The following is a 16,063-nucleotide window of genomic DNA, read 5'->3' on the forward strand; positions in this document are numbered from 1 at the left end:
CATGATCTGGGGGAAACTGAGGTAAAGTGGTGGTCATTGCTTGCAGGGCTGTGCCTCCCCACCAGAAGTCACCTTTTCCAAACTGCAAAGCTGTCTTGTCTGTTTCCACAGACCCCACAATGGGCCCACAGGAAGGACTCCTTAAGAGTCTGTGCTCAGGGCAACCACCCTGGAAATGACCCTGACCTTTCTGGCAGAAAGTTTACTTGCAGGAGGAAGGTGCCAACACCTTTCCTGGAAACCAAAGAGCTTATTGATTTCAGGTGAACTTTGTGAGGCTGAGGCCGCGCGTGCCCCTCCAAGGCAGTGGCCGAAAACATGGGTTTGGGGGCTGGAATTGTCGGACTGAATCCCGGCTCTACCACTCACTTGCTCTGGGATTCCAGACAAGTTGCTTAACTTCCCTGAGCTGGCTCGGTTTCCTCGTTCATACAATAAGGACAAGAACCCCTACTTGAGAGGGGAGCTGTGAGGATTCCATGAGCCACTGCATGTGGAGCGCTGGGGGCCATGCCTGGCTTTAGCTACAGCTTATATTGAGAAATTACCGTACAGTGATATTTATAATGTGAATGGAGGAGAGACAGCCAGTCAGTCATCCTGATGATCAAAATGTAATGGCATGTAAATGTGATGGACAAGTATCTCCCTGAGCCAAGAGCAGGGCTTGGGATCCAGACTGAGAAGAACGACAGAAGGCTTCCCAGCGATGGGGGTCTTGGCCATAGATGAAGTTATTGCTTTGGCTCATCTGCTGACCCACGCTGGAGGTTGCATATTCTCGGAAAGTTTACACCAGCCCCCTGATCTGGTGGGGAAGGCACTTGAGGAGAAAAAGACCGAGCTTGGGACAGAGTTTATCAGAACTCAGCAGAGACTTGCCCTCTCTCTCCAAAGAGGATCCTCTCAATGCACAGCCAGGGGCAGCCTCCTGATGGCTCAGCATTGGGTGCTGCTGGAGGGGGACAATGCCTTCTGCCTGCTAATGGGATCGTTCCTGATATCTGGGCCAAGAGGCAGCACTTCCTCCAGGGCCAGTGTTATTCCACAATGACCTTGGGCTGCTGACAAAAACAACCCCATCAGTCCCCCAGGGCCCCTATGTGTGTTTTAATAAGAATGATAATAAGGAATAATGACGGTGACTATTATCATCATTGTGCCTTGTATTTATGGGGTGGGAGGGGCTCTGAGCTCTGCAGACATGACCTGGGAGCGTCACACAGTCCTTCCTCCAGGATGAAGGTGGCCAGTGTGACTCTCCAGGTGAGGCTCAGAGGCACCCTTATGGGCTGCTCAGGCCCACACAGCCACACCTCAGAAAGAAGGAAGCCCCACCCACGGCCATGTACTGCCACAAGCTCTCTTGGGCTAATGCATTTGATATTCTTAATCATCATGTTTATGGACTCAGCTTCAGGAGCCAGTCTGGGTTTGAATGTAAGCTTCGGTATATAACCCGGGCACAGCCTCTCTGTGCCTATCTGATGGGATCATTAGGAAGATTACATAAGTTAACACAGGGATTGTTCTTGGAATGGTGACTGGCATGAGCAAAAGCTCAATAAATGTTACCTTTTATTAACACTTAGTATCATTTGTTGGTACTATTAGGTTGGACCCCATGAAATTGTAGACTTTCAACCATTTTTGACCTATAAAATGCCAACTTCATATTGATGGGTGGTCCTTAATGAGGGCAGTGGGTGATTTTGCACCCCTCCCCCCCAGGACATTTGGCAATATCTGGAGACATATTTGATTGTCAAGACTATGGGTGGTGGTGCTACCGGCATCTGGCAGGTAGAGGCCAGGGATGATGCTAACATCCTTTAGTGCTCAGGTTGGCCCCTATGACAAAGGATTATCCAGCCCTAAATGTCCATAGTGCCAATGTTGAGTATAGGGCCACCTAATAGTTTTCTGGTGTGGACAGATTAATTTTCTTAAAACATCCCTTTGCAAAGCTGACATGGCTCCCGCTGCCTACAGAATAAAGGCTCACTTCCAGCAGGCTCTGGCCTCCCCTTTGTCTTCAATTTCGTCTCCTTCCTGCTGTGGCTGCACTGACTGGGGACAGCAGGTTCCTGACACTCAGGCCTGGAGTAACCTCTCTGTTCTCCCCACCAGCCAACCCCCAGCACCTGCTCTGGAAAGCTTTCCTCAAGGGCCCTTCTCCCCCAGTCTGGCTGACCATGGCTGGTGGCTCTCAACTAATGTGGCTCCCGGGTCCCATTCCTACAGACTCTGATTCGGGGGGTTGGGGTGGGGCTCAGGTATACTTTAAGAAGCCTCTGCAGGGGGCTCTTGCTCAGCCTGGTGTGGAAACCACTGTGCTCTGGCACGCATCTTTATTTCTAGGCTGTGCCTGGTTCTGTTGCCACTTGTGTACACTAACCCTTTGCATACATTTCCACTGATTTTGTTAGCTGCGTCTAAACATGCCACAGGGCAGAGACTTCATCTTAGAGACTCCGGCTACTCTAAGGATCCAACTCAGTGCCTTGCCCTCCAGAAATTCTAAGTAGTGAATTAAACTTGAATCCAGGTATTTTCAGACTTTGCTGAACCCAGTACTTGTCTGAGATGCATGTTAAAATGCAGATCTCCAGGCTCCAGGCCCCCAGGGGTTCTGCCTCAGTGGCTCTGGGCTGGGGCCCTGGAACCTGAATTTTTCACCAGTTGGGTTTTGATCCTCCAACATGTTAGGCTCCAGGAGTCTCGGGGGCTTCTGGCATGCCTTGTGGAGACGTTCTTTTAATTGGTTACTGGGCCGCCCCTGCCCCAGAGCCCCAGGACACCAGGGGATACTTACACACACGCTGGCTTGTCCTCCTGCACCAAAAACCTGCAGGTTCCATGAAAGCAGAACTGACTGTGGGAATCCGGGCAGTCATTAAAATAAGACACCACAGCTGCGGCCATGGGTGGGTTTGCTGAGGAGAGAAAAGACATTGGCTCAGACCCACAGTCCAGGATGATGTACCTGCCGGCACCTACCGGTCGGGAGGAACAGAGCCCTGAGGGCTGGGATTTCCGGTCATTCCATAGCTCTCACTTTCTACCGGCCAGCCCAGAACTAGCAACTCCTACATCGAGTGCTTTCCAGCAGGGCTTTATTTATTTATTTATCTTTGTAGAAAACAAAACAGCCTCTCCACAAGATTCTGTGTGAGTCAGAGATGCCAGAGCCATTTTACTATTTAAAGGCTACTATCCCAAAGGGACCTAATTTTGCTTTTTTGCAAAGTGACGGTGATCTTTTTTTTTTTTTTAAGATGGCCTTCACAAAAATCTGTTTGAAATGTGAGAACCCAGAAGAGTACTATATAACCACTAAACCGATGCTTTTGCATTCATGATGTAAAGAGATGTTCGTCATACATTACTGAAAATTAGGTGCATTTCCAAGATGTTCTGTATGGTATGATTCTGCTGAAACCAACGTGGAGAAGTCTGAAAGGCTCTACGTGAAGAGGGTAGCTGGGCTTCTGTGGGGTGGTGGGCATGGCATGGTTAGGCCATGAAGGTGACTAGAGGCACAGAAGTCCAACTGGGGGCAGCACAGACAGTAATGGGAAAGCTTGGGGGAGAGGGAAAGCGAACAGAGTTGGGGGGCACAGAGACCAGTCCTACTTACGGCCTTGACACCCATAACTCTCAAGAGCCAGGAGCATTGCCAAATCTCTCAGGGGTCTCCTTCCTTGGCTTTCAGACAGGAATGAAAATAGCCAGCCAGGAGCATTGTAAGGAAAAATACACGAAGAGACCTGTGGACCAGCCCAAAGTGCATCACTTTGGATTTATTTTATTAAGTTACAATAGCCTTGTTTTGTCCAAATAAACCTGAGATTATGGTAGCTATTTCAAGATGGCATGGTAGATGTAGTTTCCATTGCTTCTTTCAAAAGGTCCTCTTATGCTTGTGTTTTAGGTATTTGGGTAGTGGGTCTTTCTAATTTTTTTTTGAAAAGATGTTCTTGGAACTCTTGCTCTTTGAGAAAAGGCAGCCCATCTTAGATTGTGGGGTTCTAGACCACCACTGAACATTAAACTCACACTTCTGCCTTCCTATTCATGGATTGCTTCTAGAAGTGTCATGATTTTGGAAATCTCATACCCCAGTGGAAAAAGCAGAGGCTAAACCTACAACAGAATCCTTGATGCAGAAGGCAAGATGGCACTTAGTGGTTGTTATGTGCATGGGCTTTGGGAGGCAGAGAGTAATGGGTTTGAATCCTGCCTCTGCCATCTGGAAGAAGTACTTGAACTTTTCTAGCCTGCTTGGGCTTCCACAGGATCAGGAACCCACCTGCCTGGTGGATGGCTCTGAGGCTGAATGAGGCAAAGCTTGATTCCTGCCATACTCAACAAACTGCCTGCTACTTATCACTCAGCTGTTAGTGTTGCTGTTACCATCACCGACAATCCAAGATGCTGATGGAGTCCCATATGTGATAAGACCACTATAGTACATAATCTCCCCCTCCCTCCATAAATTCAGTACAGTGTGACTAAAAGTCCAAGTGCCCCCTTTAGCCTTTAATGACAGCTACTTTCACATGTAAGGACAAACTGGAAGCCCAAAGCCAGGTGGAAATGTCCACTCAGGGCTGCCGCCAGCCCTGCTCCTCCTGGCTGCAGCATGTCCCTGGCCAACAGCAGTCTCCAGGACATGGGTCCAACTGCCTTGGCTGCCCAACTGCTTTGGCTGCGAGTCCCAGGCCTGGGTGGTTGACGAGTAGGCTGGCCACTCGCTGACAGTAGACACTGGAAGGGTCTGCTGTAATTCACAAAACTGGCTCCTCTGTGTTTACTAAACTCGTCAGGGAGTGAACATGGCAAGATGAAGGGGCTAGAGACTAGCCCCTGTGGATCTGATTTGATTTAGACTTTGAAAAAGGCTTTTGATAAGCTCTACAAAAGGCCATTTAGACAACCACCTCCAAATGGTTAGGGGGAGTCCCTTGCCAGGGGTTCAACATGCGGTCTGTGGACCAGTGGCTTCACTTTCCTGAAGCGTGTTAGGAAGCCAAGTTTATGGCCCCACACCAGACCTACCGAATTAGGATCTTTGGGGTGGGGCCCAGGAATCTGGGTGACATGCTCTCCAGATGCTTTTTTGAAAGTCAGGCTTGCGATAGATTTCATATACAGTACCGTTTGCCCTCTGGGAAACTTGTTAATGTTTGATTACACAGGAAACAACAACAAAGAAGAGGGTAGAGACAAAGGCCTCTCAGAGACGGAATATGACAGGGGCCCCCAAAGGGATCCTTTCTGGAACAGCTCATCTTTCACGAATTCAAACTCCTGTGTGATGCTAAAGCCAGAAATCTGTTGGAGGAAGTTCTTTCGTGGTAAAGTGTCAGGTCGATAGAAATACTGAAAGACAAACTCTGGATCTGCCTCCCTCGGGAACAATACTCTCTAACACTGGTGAGCAGTAGACTCAACATCACTGTCGTGTATTTATATTTTATCTCTTCTCATAAATGACTTAGGAGGCTTTATAAAAATGGATACCATAAAAAGAGGACACAAGTGGAAAAGATTTTGTGTATGTGTGCATGTGAAAGAGAGAGGAAGAGAGATGGGGAGGGAGTGAGGGAGAGGAGACACACACAGGAAGGGAAAAGGGAAGGAGGGAGATAGACACAGAGACATACGAAGGTGGAGAGAGAGACAGGGAGACAAACAAGGGAGGGGAGGGAGGGGGAAGAGAGGAAGAAATGGAGCCAGAAACAGGTAGTGAGAAGGGAATAGAGATATCTGGGCAAAGGAAAATAAAGGTAGGGGTTGAAAAGAACCAAGAAGTCAGTTATCGGTTTATATTTGAAGACAAGCATCAGAAAGTCACTTGCACGTGCTGGAGCCGAGTGGTGGATCCAGCTCTATGTCCTCTAGCAGTCTGAGCAAGGACGTACACCATTCACTAGATAGAAATGCTTCTGTTTTGCGCATGCAGGACAGGCTCAGCTTTGCCCAAGTCAGAGAGCAGCTTCTCTTCTGCGGCTGCTTCTGAAGAGGACTTCGTGTGCTATGGTGGATGACACCCTTCACATTCCCCCAAAGACAATGCAGAAGCAGCCGCCAAGGGAAACCATCTCTGCCCTTCTCACAGCTCACTAAGAAGCCAAAGAGCCCAGTCAATGAGGACACTCCATGCCACAGTCACAGTGATGGCAGCTAAGGGTGCCGATTTTGCTCTCTGTAGTCGAGACCAGGTGAGGACGGGAGCTCCTGCTCCTCTACAAGCTCATCTTTCTGATACAACCACAGGTGCCAAGGAGAGAGCAAGAAAGCTCGATGCTACATGATTATCAAGATAATGAAAAGACTTTATTTTTAATATCTTTTTTCCTGATGACAATAGTGACACATTATGTAGAAAACTTTTGTAAATGACAACGTAGAATAAAAAACATCTTAGAATAAAATTCATCTCTAATCTACTGCTTAGAACTATGTAAGCACACAATGTACATACTTATGTAAACTTAACTGTTTCTGTCCTGTTACATGTGTTTTTTCCCCCTGATATAACCACAAACATCTTAAAAGTGAGTATTTAGTTCAACACTCTGCATAGGGTGCAGTCCTGGCCTCAACCCTGAGAATTTCAATGTATGTAATGTGAGGGGTGGGTTCTCATTCCAACAGCACATTCTGCCGCTTTGGGGGATGTGGTCTGCACGTGAGAAGTGGACAGGGGGCAGGGCACCAACAACAGTTCTGAGGGTGAGCCACGTTCTGGCCCTCTGTTCTGACTTTGCTACTGCAGGGTGAGCCAGCCACAGACAAGGAGTGGCAGGGGGCTTGTCTGCCCTCAGTGCACCTGGGTAGCCTCATGGACAAATGCCCCTAAAAGCTCTGTGCAAAGTGCAAAGCACATCACAACGCTCTCGTTGGGAACAATTGTTCTTGTTTTGTGGGTTTTAAAGGCAGTTGTCTCAGATACCACCAGAATCGGCAAAGGAAATGCACAGCGCACCATGGTCAGGCCAGGCTGACAAAACCACCCCTATCAATGTTCCCGGAGCTTCACCAAGTCCAGGAAGAAAGGGACTCTGAGGAAGGTTGTGGAGGGGAGGGAGAAGAGGAGTTACCACTTTCTGAGTGCCAGGTGCTATTCTTACAGCATCTCATGAATCCAGGCAGACTAGGTGGTCACAACAAGTAGAGGATTTGCTCAGTAACAGGTAAAAATGACCTTTCCAATGAAATCCTCAAATTCCCAGCATCTTCCCAGAGGATGAGTCTCTTAGCCTCTCTGTCTCTTTTTCCCTCCCTCCATATTTCCTCTACCTTCCTCCATTCTTTCCCTCTCTTCCTCTTAATTTTTTTTTGTCTTCTTTCTGAAAACTCAAGGAATTTCAAGTGAAGCAAGGAAAGGCCTAGACACTTAAAATGGGAAAAAAACACTCATTTAGAAAAGGAAGGCAGTGAAGGTCAACAGGGAAACTCCAAGAAGGCCCCCATGGAGCCCAGACCGAGGGCAGAGGGCTGGTCCCATTCCCCAGGGCTCTGGACCCTGTACCCGTCTCCTCCAGGCACAGAGTCTGATGAGCACCCAAGGCTGATTGGAAAATCAAATGTTCCAGTTTTCAGAACAGACCTCATACTGACCCCACTGGCAACTGGAGGTTCAGAGCTGCTCAGTGCCTGTTGCTCCGAAATTTATGAGAGGCCTCTCCAACGTGTTAACTTCACACACATCTCATAGACACCACTGTTGTCTGGGGAAGCTGCGAAGCTTTACCTGGAGACCATGGACCCACTAAGAGGGCCTGGAGCCTAGCTGCACTGATGGGTAGAGGGTCTGGAATAGCAATCGAGGGACACAGAAACCATAGATTCAATTCACAGGAGGGGTCAGTCATCTGGACAGCTCCTTCCGACGACCTTGCTCCCTGGAGAATGGCACCGGCACCACCAAGTATAATTGCCCCCATTTTAAAGCAGCCTGAATTGGACTTTCTGCTGTGCTGGTGGATGGGAGCTGGCTGGGGCCATGGCTCCGCATGCCCTTCTCTAGATGCCAGAAGTTGTGAACCAATAGGAAGCTTACATTGTTTTTAGCCATTTCATTACTTCCTCAAATATCACAGCTGACTTTCTGACAATTTAATAACGATGCTTGGCTTTTTAGTAGGAACTTTCAGCCAAGGTTTTTGACCTGGGACTAAATTTCTCTCTTAGACAATACAATGGCAAAGCCAATTAATGCTTCTGGAATGTCTAGGAGAAAAGGCAGTAGATTAATTAAATGAAGAGGGGAGTCAGCAAGCAGGCCCTGATGACGCCAGGGGAGTGTACACAGCTGACATCTGCACTCTGATGCTCCCCGGTGCCAAGGCGGCCATTCTACTGCAGTACCAGGCTAGAGTCCCACGTGGTTCTAGCCTCAGTTCTGGGACATGGAAGGCTCGCTTCAGGCCAGCATGGCCCATTTTACAGGGATGGAACTCCAAGCTCACAGGAGACAATGCAAAACCTCCAAGTTAGCCAGCACATGCAGAAGAGGCTGGTACAAAGGGGTAACACAGGGTGGTGGTGGGAATGCTAAGGCAGAACTTAGAGAAGTCAGTGGGGTAGAGCACGGGAGCCTCTCCAGATGGAAACTGATGGGCAGGCACCCTGGTCCCAGGCATTTTGGGGTGGGGTGGGGGTGGGATGATGATAAGAATGCTGAGAAGTTTTATAAGTGATCCCGAAGAGGAAGAGCATTGTCAGTATCGAGTGTGGCAACATCACTGACCTTCACCCCAGAGCGGAATGCCTGTCAAGAAAGCTAATCAATAAGGGCATTTCCCGAGGCTGTTTGAGAGGACAGAGAGCAAGAGAGCAGTTTTCAAATGAGCAGTAGAAGTCAGCTGAGTACAGAAAGGTCATCCCAGTCACATTTACAGCAAGAGAAGGAAGCTCATCCTATTCTCAAGGATTACCGATCAACAAGGAGAAATCGATTTTGCTGTTTTGGGGATGTGTGTGCAGTGGTGGAATAAGATAAATATAATCACTGAACTCATTCACTGTTAAAACCAAGACAGAAAGTACTTTAAAAGGAATAGATATAAAGCAATTTGAAAACAGTTTGGCTTCACAGTGCCATCACTTAAGAGAGAAGGCGCTTTCATTGTAGTGAAGCAATGGAAGACAAAGGTGATGAAGTAGTGCTGTAATTCCTCCTGCCATCCCTCTCGACGAGGGTGGGGAGCATAAAGCCATTTTTAGCCATAAAGTCAATACAGCCCTCCACCTCAAGATTTTCAATTTCCTGAGAGTAACTCCTATATTTCAAAAATACGTACTTTTTCCTATAACATAATCCTTGAACCCAAGGTTTCTAAGTTTTCAGTTATCTTTTCCAATACTGGCTAATTATGACCCTATTTGAACTTAACCCCTCCCTGATCTTAAACTACCTTTAGACCCTGCCCACCCCTCTACCCCATTCATGGACATGGACACTGTATTGTCTCATCAAACCTTTAACCACCCTACGGGGCAAGAAGCACCAGTCTCTGCTTTTCAGATGAGAAAACAAAACTAAAGCTTAGATAACCTTGCCAACAGATACGTAACTAGGAAGTACTTGAAATGGAATTTTATCCCAGTTCTTTCTGATTTTAAGAGAATAAAGAGCTGTAGAGAATTAGGATGCTATTCAGGGCCAGGAAGACAAGTGATGGGAAGGCATGTAATCAAATGTACATATCATGTGGCAGCAAGGAAGGGGAATACTTGTAGACAGTTTCTAGTAATCAGAAAGGGGCAAGTAAAGAGGAAGTATCACTTTGTCTGGGGGAGGAGTGGGGAACTGAACATATGGAACTTATTATTCCCACAAGGGAGCCGTGGCTGCAAAACAGAAATAGATGACAGAGAGATTTTCAGATGTCTATGGATGATGATTAATTGAGCAGTAGCTGGAAGGAAGTAGGGTGGGGGCTGCCCCATGAAGTCTACCCGAGCAGAGCCCCAGCCTCTGGGCCAGATGGCAGTCATGCCCAGAGATTGGGAGCTTCTGGCTCACAGCAGTGCTCAGATGGACTCTTGAATTGCTTTTGTAGCACTAAACAAGATGCCGGGGGAGCCTAAGGGAACATCTGAATTAATTTAATTTTCTCTGGTCATTTTTCTTTGGATAAAACCCAAAGGATATCAGGTGTTAGGGAACCAAACTGAAAGAAAGTTATCAGTAAAGCAGTAGACAACACATTTTCTGCTTTCCTACAAGGGCATTGGTTATCAGTGACACAGCGTGTGTGTCTGATGGAGAAACAGACACATTCAGAGAGAAAGTCGCCAGTGGTATTTGACTCCAATGGGGTTCATCCTTGTGCTTATTCTGAAGGCAAAGGCAGAATCTGCATCACTTTTGGTACCTTTTTCTAGTCCCGCAGGTAGAAGAGAATCAGATAGCATGAACACAGAAATACTTTGCTAGGTTCATATTCCATCTAAAGTACTTGGACTTAGAGTTTTTATCCCAATGTGGATTTTCTTTCTTTTTTTAAATTACTTTATTGTTGTTCAATTACAGTTGTCTGCATTCCCCTCCCCCCCCACTGTTTTTCTGAGGTTCTGGACTATGATGATGCTGAGTGATGGTGACTATTGTTATTAATAGTAGATACTATTAGTAAATTATCTACCAACTGCAAGCACTGTGCCCAGCACTTTATATAGAGAATTCTACCTAATTCTCACAAAAATCCTGTGAGGTAGTCATTACCATCCCACTCTTACAGATAAGGAAAGTGAAGCCAAGGAAGGTCAAGACTGTTCATGTTGGCAGAACTGAAACCAGAACTCATGGTTGGCTGTCCCTAAAGATTTTTCTCTCTCTAATACATCACATTGTCACATCAGAGGGTGTGTGTGTGTGTGTGTGTGAGAGAGAGAGAGAGAGAGAGAGAGAACATGAATGAATGAGTTGAGGATAAAGAAATCCTTATGGCACCTTCCACAGTTAAGACAACTCTTTCATTTGAAGAATAAACAAATCAGAAATTACCAGGAAATTATCAGGGGAAATTTTAGAATTAAGAGCTAAAAGTTCCAAGGCAAAATGGCTTTAATTATTAAAGAGACCTTAGGAATCTAAAATAAATCATGTGAAGTATGGAATAAAACCAGAGTCTGGGCATATTCATCTAAAGATGCAAAGCATACATATTTCAACATGGCTTCTTACCTGCACCAATCTCCCTCTTGTAACACTACTTCCTCCCCCAAAGGGCAGAAGGAAGGGGAGGCAGGCGTGCAATACCCCATGGAGTCCCCAGACTGCAGTTTAGATTCATTATGGGTTAAAATGAGATGGAAATAGAAGGGAAATGCACCAGACATAGATGATTACCTCCTCCCCACCGAGTTCCTCTTCTTCCTCACAAACTGTCCTCCAGCCCCCAGGTTGTGCCTTCTATACTTGCCCTGGCCTTAGTAATTTTAAGAAAAAAAAAACAACTAAGAAAATTACATGTCATAATTTTGCTTTGAAAACTAAATGCCAAATCTCCTCTCTCTTTTACTATTTAATAATTTCATTTCAAAGAGACAAGCATTTCTTTCTTTCGTATCTTCAAACCAGAAAGCCCCTTATTCTAATTACATCCTCTTGGGTGTCAACCAGTATTTTGCAAATAATTCACTTCAAATTTCTATCTACAAGGTAAACAAGGATATCTCAGTTTGGCTCTCATCAGCCAGCGTTGAGCCAGAACGTGAACGGTTCTGGAAACTGGAGCCAAGTCCTGCTGGATGGGGAATTCTGTTTTGGCTTTGTTGGAGGAAGAACCCCGTTGGAGCCCCCGGCTACCTGGCTTTGCAAGACTCTGTGTCTCTGTTCTCTTTTTTTTTTATTAATATCAAAATTGTTAGGTAAAATGGTTGGCAGAAAACCCAAAATTTACCCTTAGGAAAAAATGCTTCCTCTTGTTGAGTCTTTGAACCATAATCCCTTCAAACACTCTACACTAAATACTTGTAAGCACTACAACTGTTTTTCTAGAACATTCTATGCCCTCAGAACTTTTGACAGATGGCTTTTTCATTTACAGTCTGCAGATGCAGCCTGGATGAATGAAGGATACTTTTCATTTTAAGCAAAGAAACTGAGGCATCCAGAGGTAAATTTATGGCAAAGCTCAAAACCCTTAAAAACGTCAATGTGAATTTCTGGCTGGGACTTTGTCCCATGACAAAAACGTGACTCTTCCTTTTTTGTCTGAGTTTTATATAGATGATTTCTGCTTGCCTGTAGATAAAAGCCCATCAATTGAGATTATCTTCCAGAAGAAATACACTGAGATATTGAGAGTGTGGTGGGGTTATGGGCAATCATTTTTCTTTTATAATTTTCCAAATGTTATAAAACAAACATTTTAGAGTTGTAAAATAAACATGATTTAAAATTAAAACCCCACAAAATTATAAACATGACTAATGTTTAAATAACATTTTTTTTTGCTGTTTTACTCACAGATAGAATTGTAATTTTATAGAAGACTGGTCTTTTAGGAATCTAGATTTAAATCTGCACTAAGATAAATCATGTTACTATCTTGTCTTTGTAATGGTGATTATGCAAGGAATTGCTGGCCACATGAAAAAATTCATTATACAAGAACATGTATAAACATTCATGAAGAATTCCAATGACTTTCTCTACTCCTAAGAAGTGGAGGAAGATGTTGGATAATTTCTAGCTTGTGTCTTCAAGACTGAAGCTGACATTGCATCTATAAAATGAGCAGGGAGCTCTAAGTAAGCAGCTGTATGGAGATGAAGAAATATGGCAACCAATTTTGAATAGACCAGTAAGCAACAGATTGGATATTACAGTAAATCAAATCAGTGAAATGGAAAAAGTGACTTGGGAAATTTCTCCCAGAACTCAGAAGGACATAAAGACAAATATAATGAGAAAAGGAAGTGTGTGTGTTTGTGTGTGTGTGTGTGTGTGTGTCGGGGGGGTGTTGCTATATGGAGGGGGCAAAGGGAAAAAAATGGAGCAACTGTAGTAACATAAATAATAAAATATAATTTTAAAAAATGAGAAAAAAGAAGTCTGAAAAACAGAACTAAATGATCCAATATACAGATGATAATAATAATGCTAAAAGAAAAAGCAAACTAAGGTTGACATCGTTATCAAATAAATAATGGAAGAGAACTTTCTTAAGCTGAAAAAGACTTGTCCTTAAGACTGAAAGCACTGAATCTATAAATTGCTTTGGGTAGTATGCACATTTTAATGATGTTAATTCTTCCAACCATGAACACAGTGTATGCTTCCATTTATTTGTATCTTCCACAATTTCTTTCTTCAGTGGTCTATAGTTTTCCAAGTACAGGTCTTTTACATCCTTGGTTAAACTTATTCCTAGGTACTTTATTTTTCTTGTTGCTATAGTAAATGTGATTTTTTTCCTTAGTTTCTCTTCCTGATGCTTCATTTTTTGGTATAGAAGAATGCCATTGATTTCTGAATGTTGATTTTGCAGCCTGCTATTTTGCCAAATTCCCTTATTAGGTGGAGTAGTTTTTAGGTAAAGATTATAAGGTTTTCTATGTACACTATCATATCATCTGTGAATGACAGTTTTACTTCCTTCTTTCCAATTTAGATGCCTTTTATTTCTTTTCCTAGTCTAATTGCTGTGGCTAGGGCTTCCAGCACTATGTTGAATAAGAGAGGTGAAAGTGGGCACCCTTGTCTTGTTCCTAATCTTAAGGGAAATACTTTTAGTTTTTGTCCCTTGAGTATGATGTTGGCTGTAGGTCTCTCATATGTGGCCTTTAGTATGTTGAGGTATCTTCCCTCTATTCCCACTTTGCTGAGTGTTGTCTTAAATGGGTGCCAGATTTTGTCAAATGCTTTTTCAGCATTTATTGATATGATCATGTGATTTTTGTCTTTCACTTTGTTTATGTGATGCATTATGTTGATTGATTTGTGTATGTTATACCATCCTTGCAACCCTGCGATAAATACCAGTTGATCTTGGTATATGATCTGTTTAATGTATTGCTGGATCCAGTTTGCCAATATTTTGAATTCCTATTAAAATACCAATGGAATATTTCACAGATCTAGAACAAATGTTCCAAAAATTCATATGGAATCAAAAAAGACCCTGAATAGCCTCAGTAATCCTGAGAAAGAAGAACAAAGTTGGAGGGATCACAATATCTGATATTAAACTATACCACAAGGCCCTGCAATCAAGATAGTCTGGTACTGGCAAAAGAACACACACATAGACCAATGGAACAGAACAGGAGCCCAGAAATGAGCCCATGTCTTCATGGTCAATTAATATTTGACAAAGGGGGCAGGAGCATACAATGGAGTAAAAATAGCCTTTTCAGTAAATGGTGTTGGGAGAACTGGACTGGTAAATGCAAAAAAATGAAACTTTATCATCAACTTAAACCATACACCAGAATAAACTCAAAATGGATAAAGGACTTAAATATACATCATGATAACATAAAAGTCCTAGTGGAAAACATGGGCTGTAAAATTTCAGACATGCCATGTAGCAATATTTTTGCCAATATATCTCCTAGAGCAAAGGAAATAAAGGAAAAAGTAAACAAATGGGACTACATTAAATTAAAAAGGTTCTGAAGAATCAGAGAACCAAGATGGCGGTGTAGGTAGACACACTGCGTCTCCTCACACTACCAGAACTGACAGAAAATCGAATGGCAAGGAAGTCTGACAACAAGGAAATTAAAAATAAACATTCATCCAGACCGGTAGGAGGGGAAGAGACGGGCAGCCGGGGTGGAGAGGACTTGTGTTGCTGTGGTGGGACCGAGACTGGCAGAGTGTGGGACCAACAGGGCAGGCAGTCTGACCACTAGCAGACTCTGCGGCCCCACATTCGTGCAGATAAACCGAGAGGGCTGGACTCAGAGTGGTGGAGAACGGGGCAGGCAGAGTGACGGGTAGCACCCAGCGGCCCCACATTCACGCACAGATAAACTGGACAAACGGCGGGGAGCAAAGCAGACCACGTAACCCAGGGCTCCAGCTCGGGGAAATAAAGCCTCAAACCTTTGATTGAAAACGCCCATGGGGGTTGAGGAGGCAGCAGGAGAGACTCCCAGCCTCACAGGAGAGGTTGTTGAAGAGACCCACAGGGGCCTAGGGCGTGCACAAGCCCACCCACTCGGGAACCAGCACCAGAGGGGCCCAGTTTGATTGTGGGTATCGGAGTGAAAGACTAAAATCCGGAGGAGAGTGAGGCAGGCGCCATTGCTCCCTCTTAGCCCCTCCCCCACGTACAGCATCATAGCACAGCCACCAGCATTACCCCGCCCCGGTGAACACCTAAGGCTCCGCCCCTTAAAGTAAGAGACCTGCCAAGACAAAAAAAAAAAAAAAAAAAAAAAAAAAGGCCCAAATGACAGAACACTTCAAAGCTCCAGAAAAAATACAACTAAGCGAGGAAGAGATAGCCAACCTATCGGATGCACAGTTCAAAACACTGGTTATCAAGATGCTCACAGAATTGGCTGAGTCTGTTTGAAAACCAGATGAAAAAATGAAGCCTATGCTAAGAGAAACAAAGGAAAATGTACAGGGAACCAATAGTGATGCAAAGGAAACTGGGACTCAGATCAACGGTGTGGACCAGAAGGAAGAAAGAAACATCCAGCCAGAAAAGAATGAAGAAACAAGAATTCAGAAAAATGAGGAGAGGCTTAGGAACCTCCAGGACATCTTGAAATGTTCCAACATCCGAATTATAGGGGTGTCAGAAGGAGAAGAGGAAGAACAAAAAATTGAAAACTTATTTGAACAAATAATGAAGGAGAACTTCCCTAATCTGGCAAAGGAAATAGACTTCCAGGAAGTCCAGGAAGCTCAGAGAGTCCCAAAGAAGCTGGACCCAAGGAGGAACACACCAAGGCACATCATAATTACATTCCCCAAGATTAAACATAAGGAGAGAATCTTAGAAGCAGCAAGAGAAAAGGACACAGTTACCTACAAAGGAGTTCCCATAAGACTGTCAGCTGATTTCTCCAAAGAGACCTT

General features: G+C 44.6%; 1 protein-coding gene across 1 annotated transcript in view; it reads right to left on the reverse strand.

Annotated features, from left to right (window-relative positions):
- TGFA (transforming growth factor alpha) overlaps nucleotides 1–16,063 on the reverse strand; it is a 102,301-nt gene that overhangs the window by 15,368 nt on the left and 70,870 nt on the right. The window contains exon 3 of the mRNA XM_024558497.4: nucleotides 2,816–2,936. Coding sequence (XP_024414265.1) covers nucleotides 2,816–2,936 — 121 coding nt within the window. The remainder of the gene's footprint in view (nucleotides 1–2,815; nucleotides 2,937–16,063) is intronic.

This window comes from Desmodus rotundus, chromosome 5 (genome assembly GCF_022682495.2).
Source record: "Desmodus rotundus isolate HL8 chromosome 5, HLdesRot8A.1, whole genome shotgun sequence".
NCBI lineage: Eukaryota > Metazoa > Chordata > Mammalia > Chiroptera > Phyllostomidae > Desmodus > Desmodus rotundus.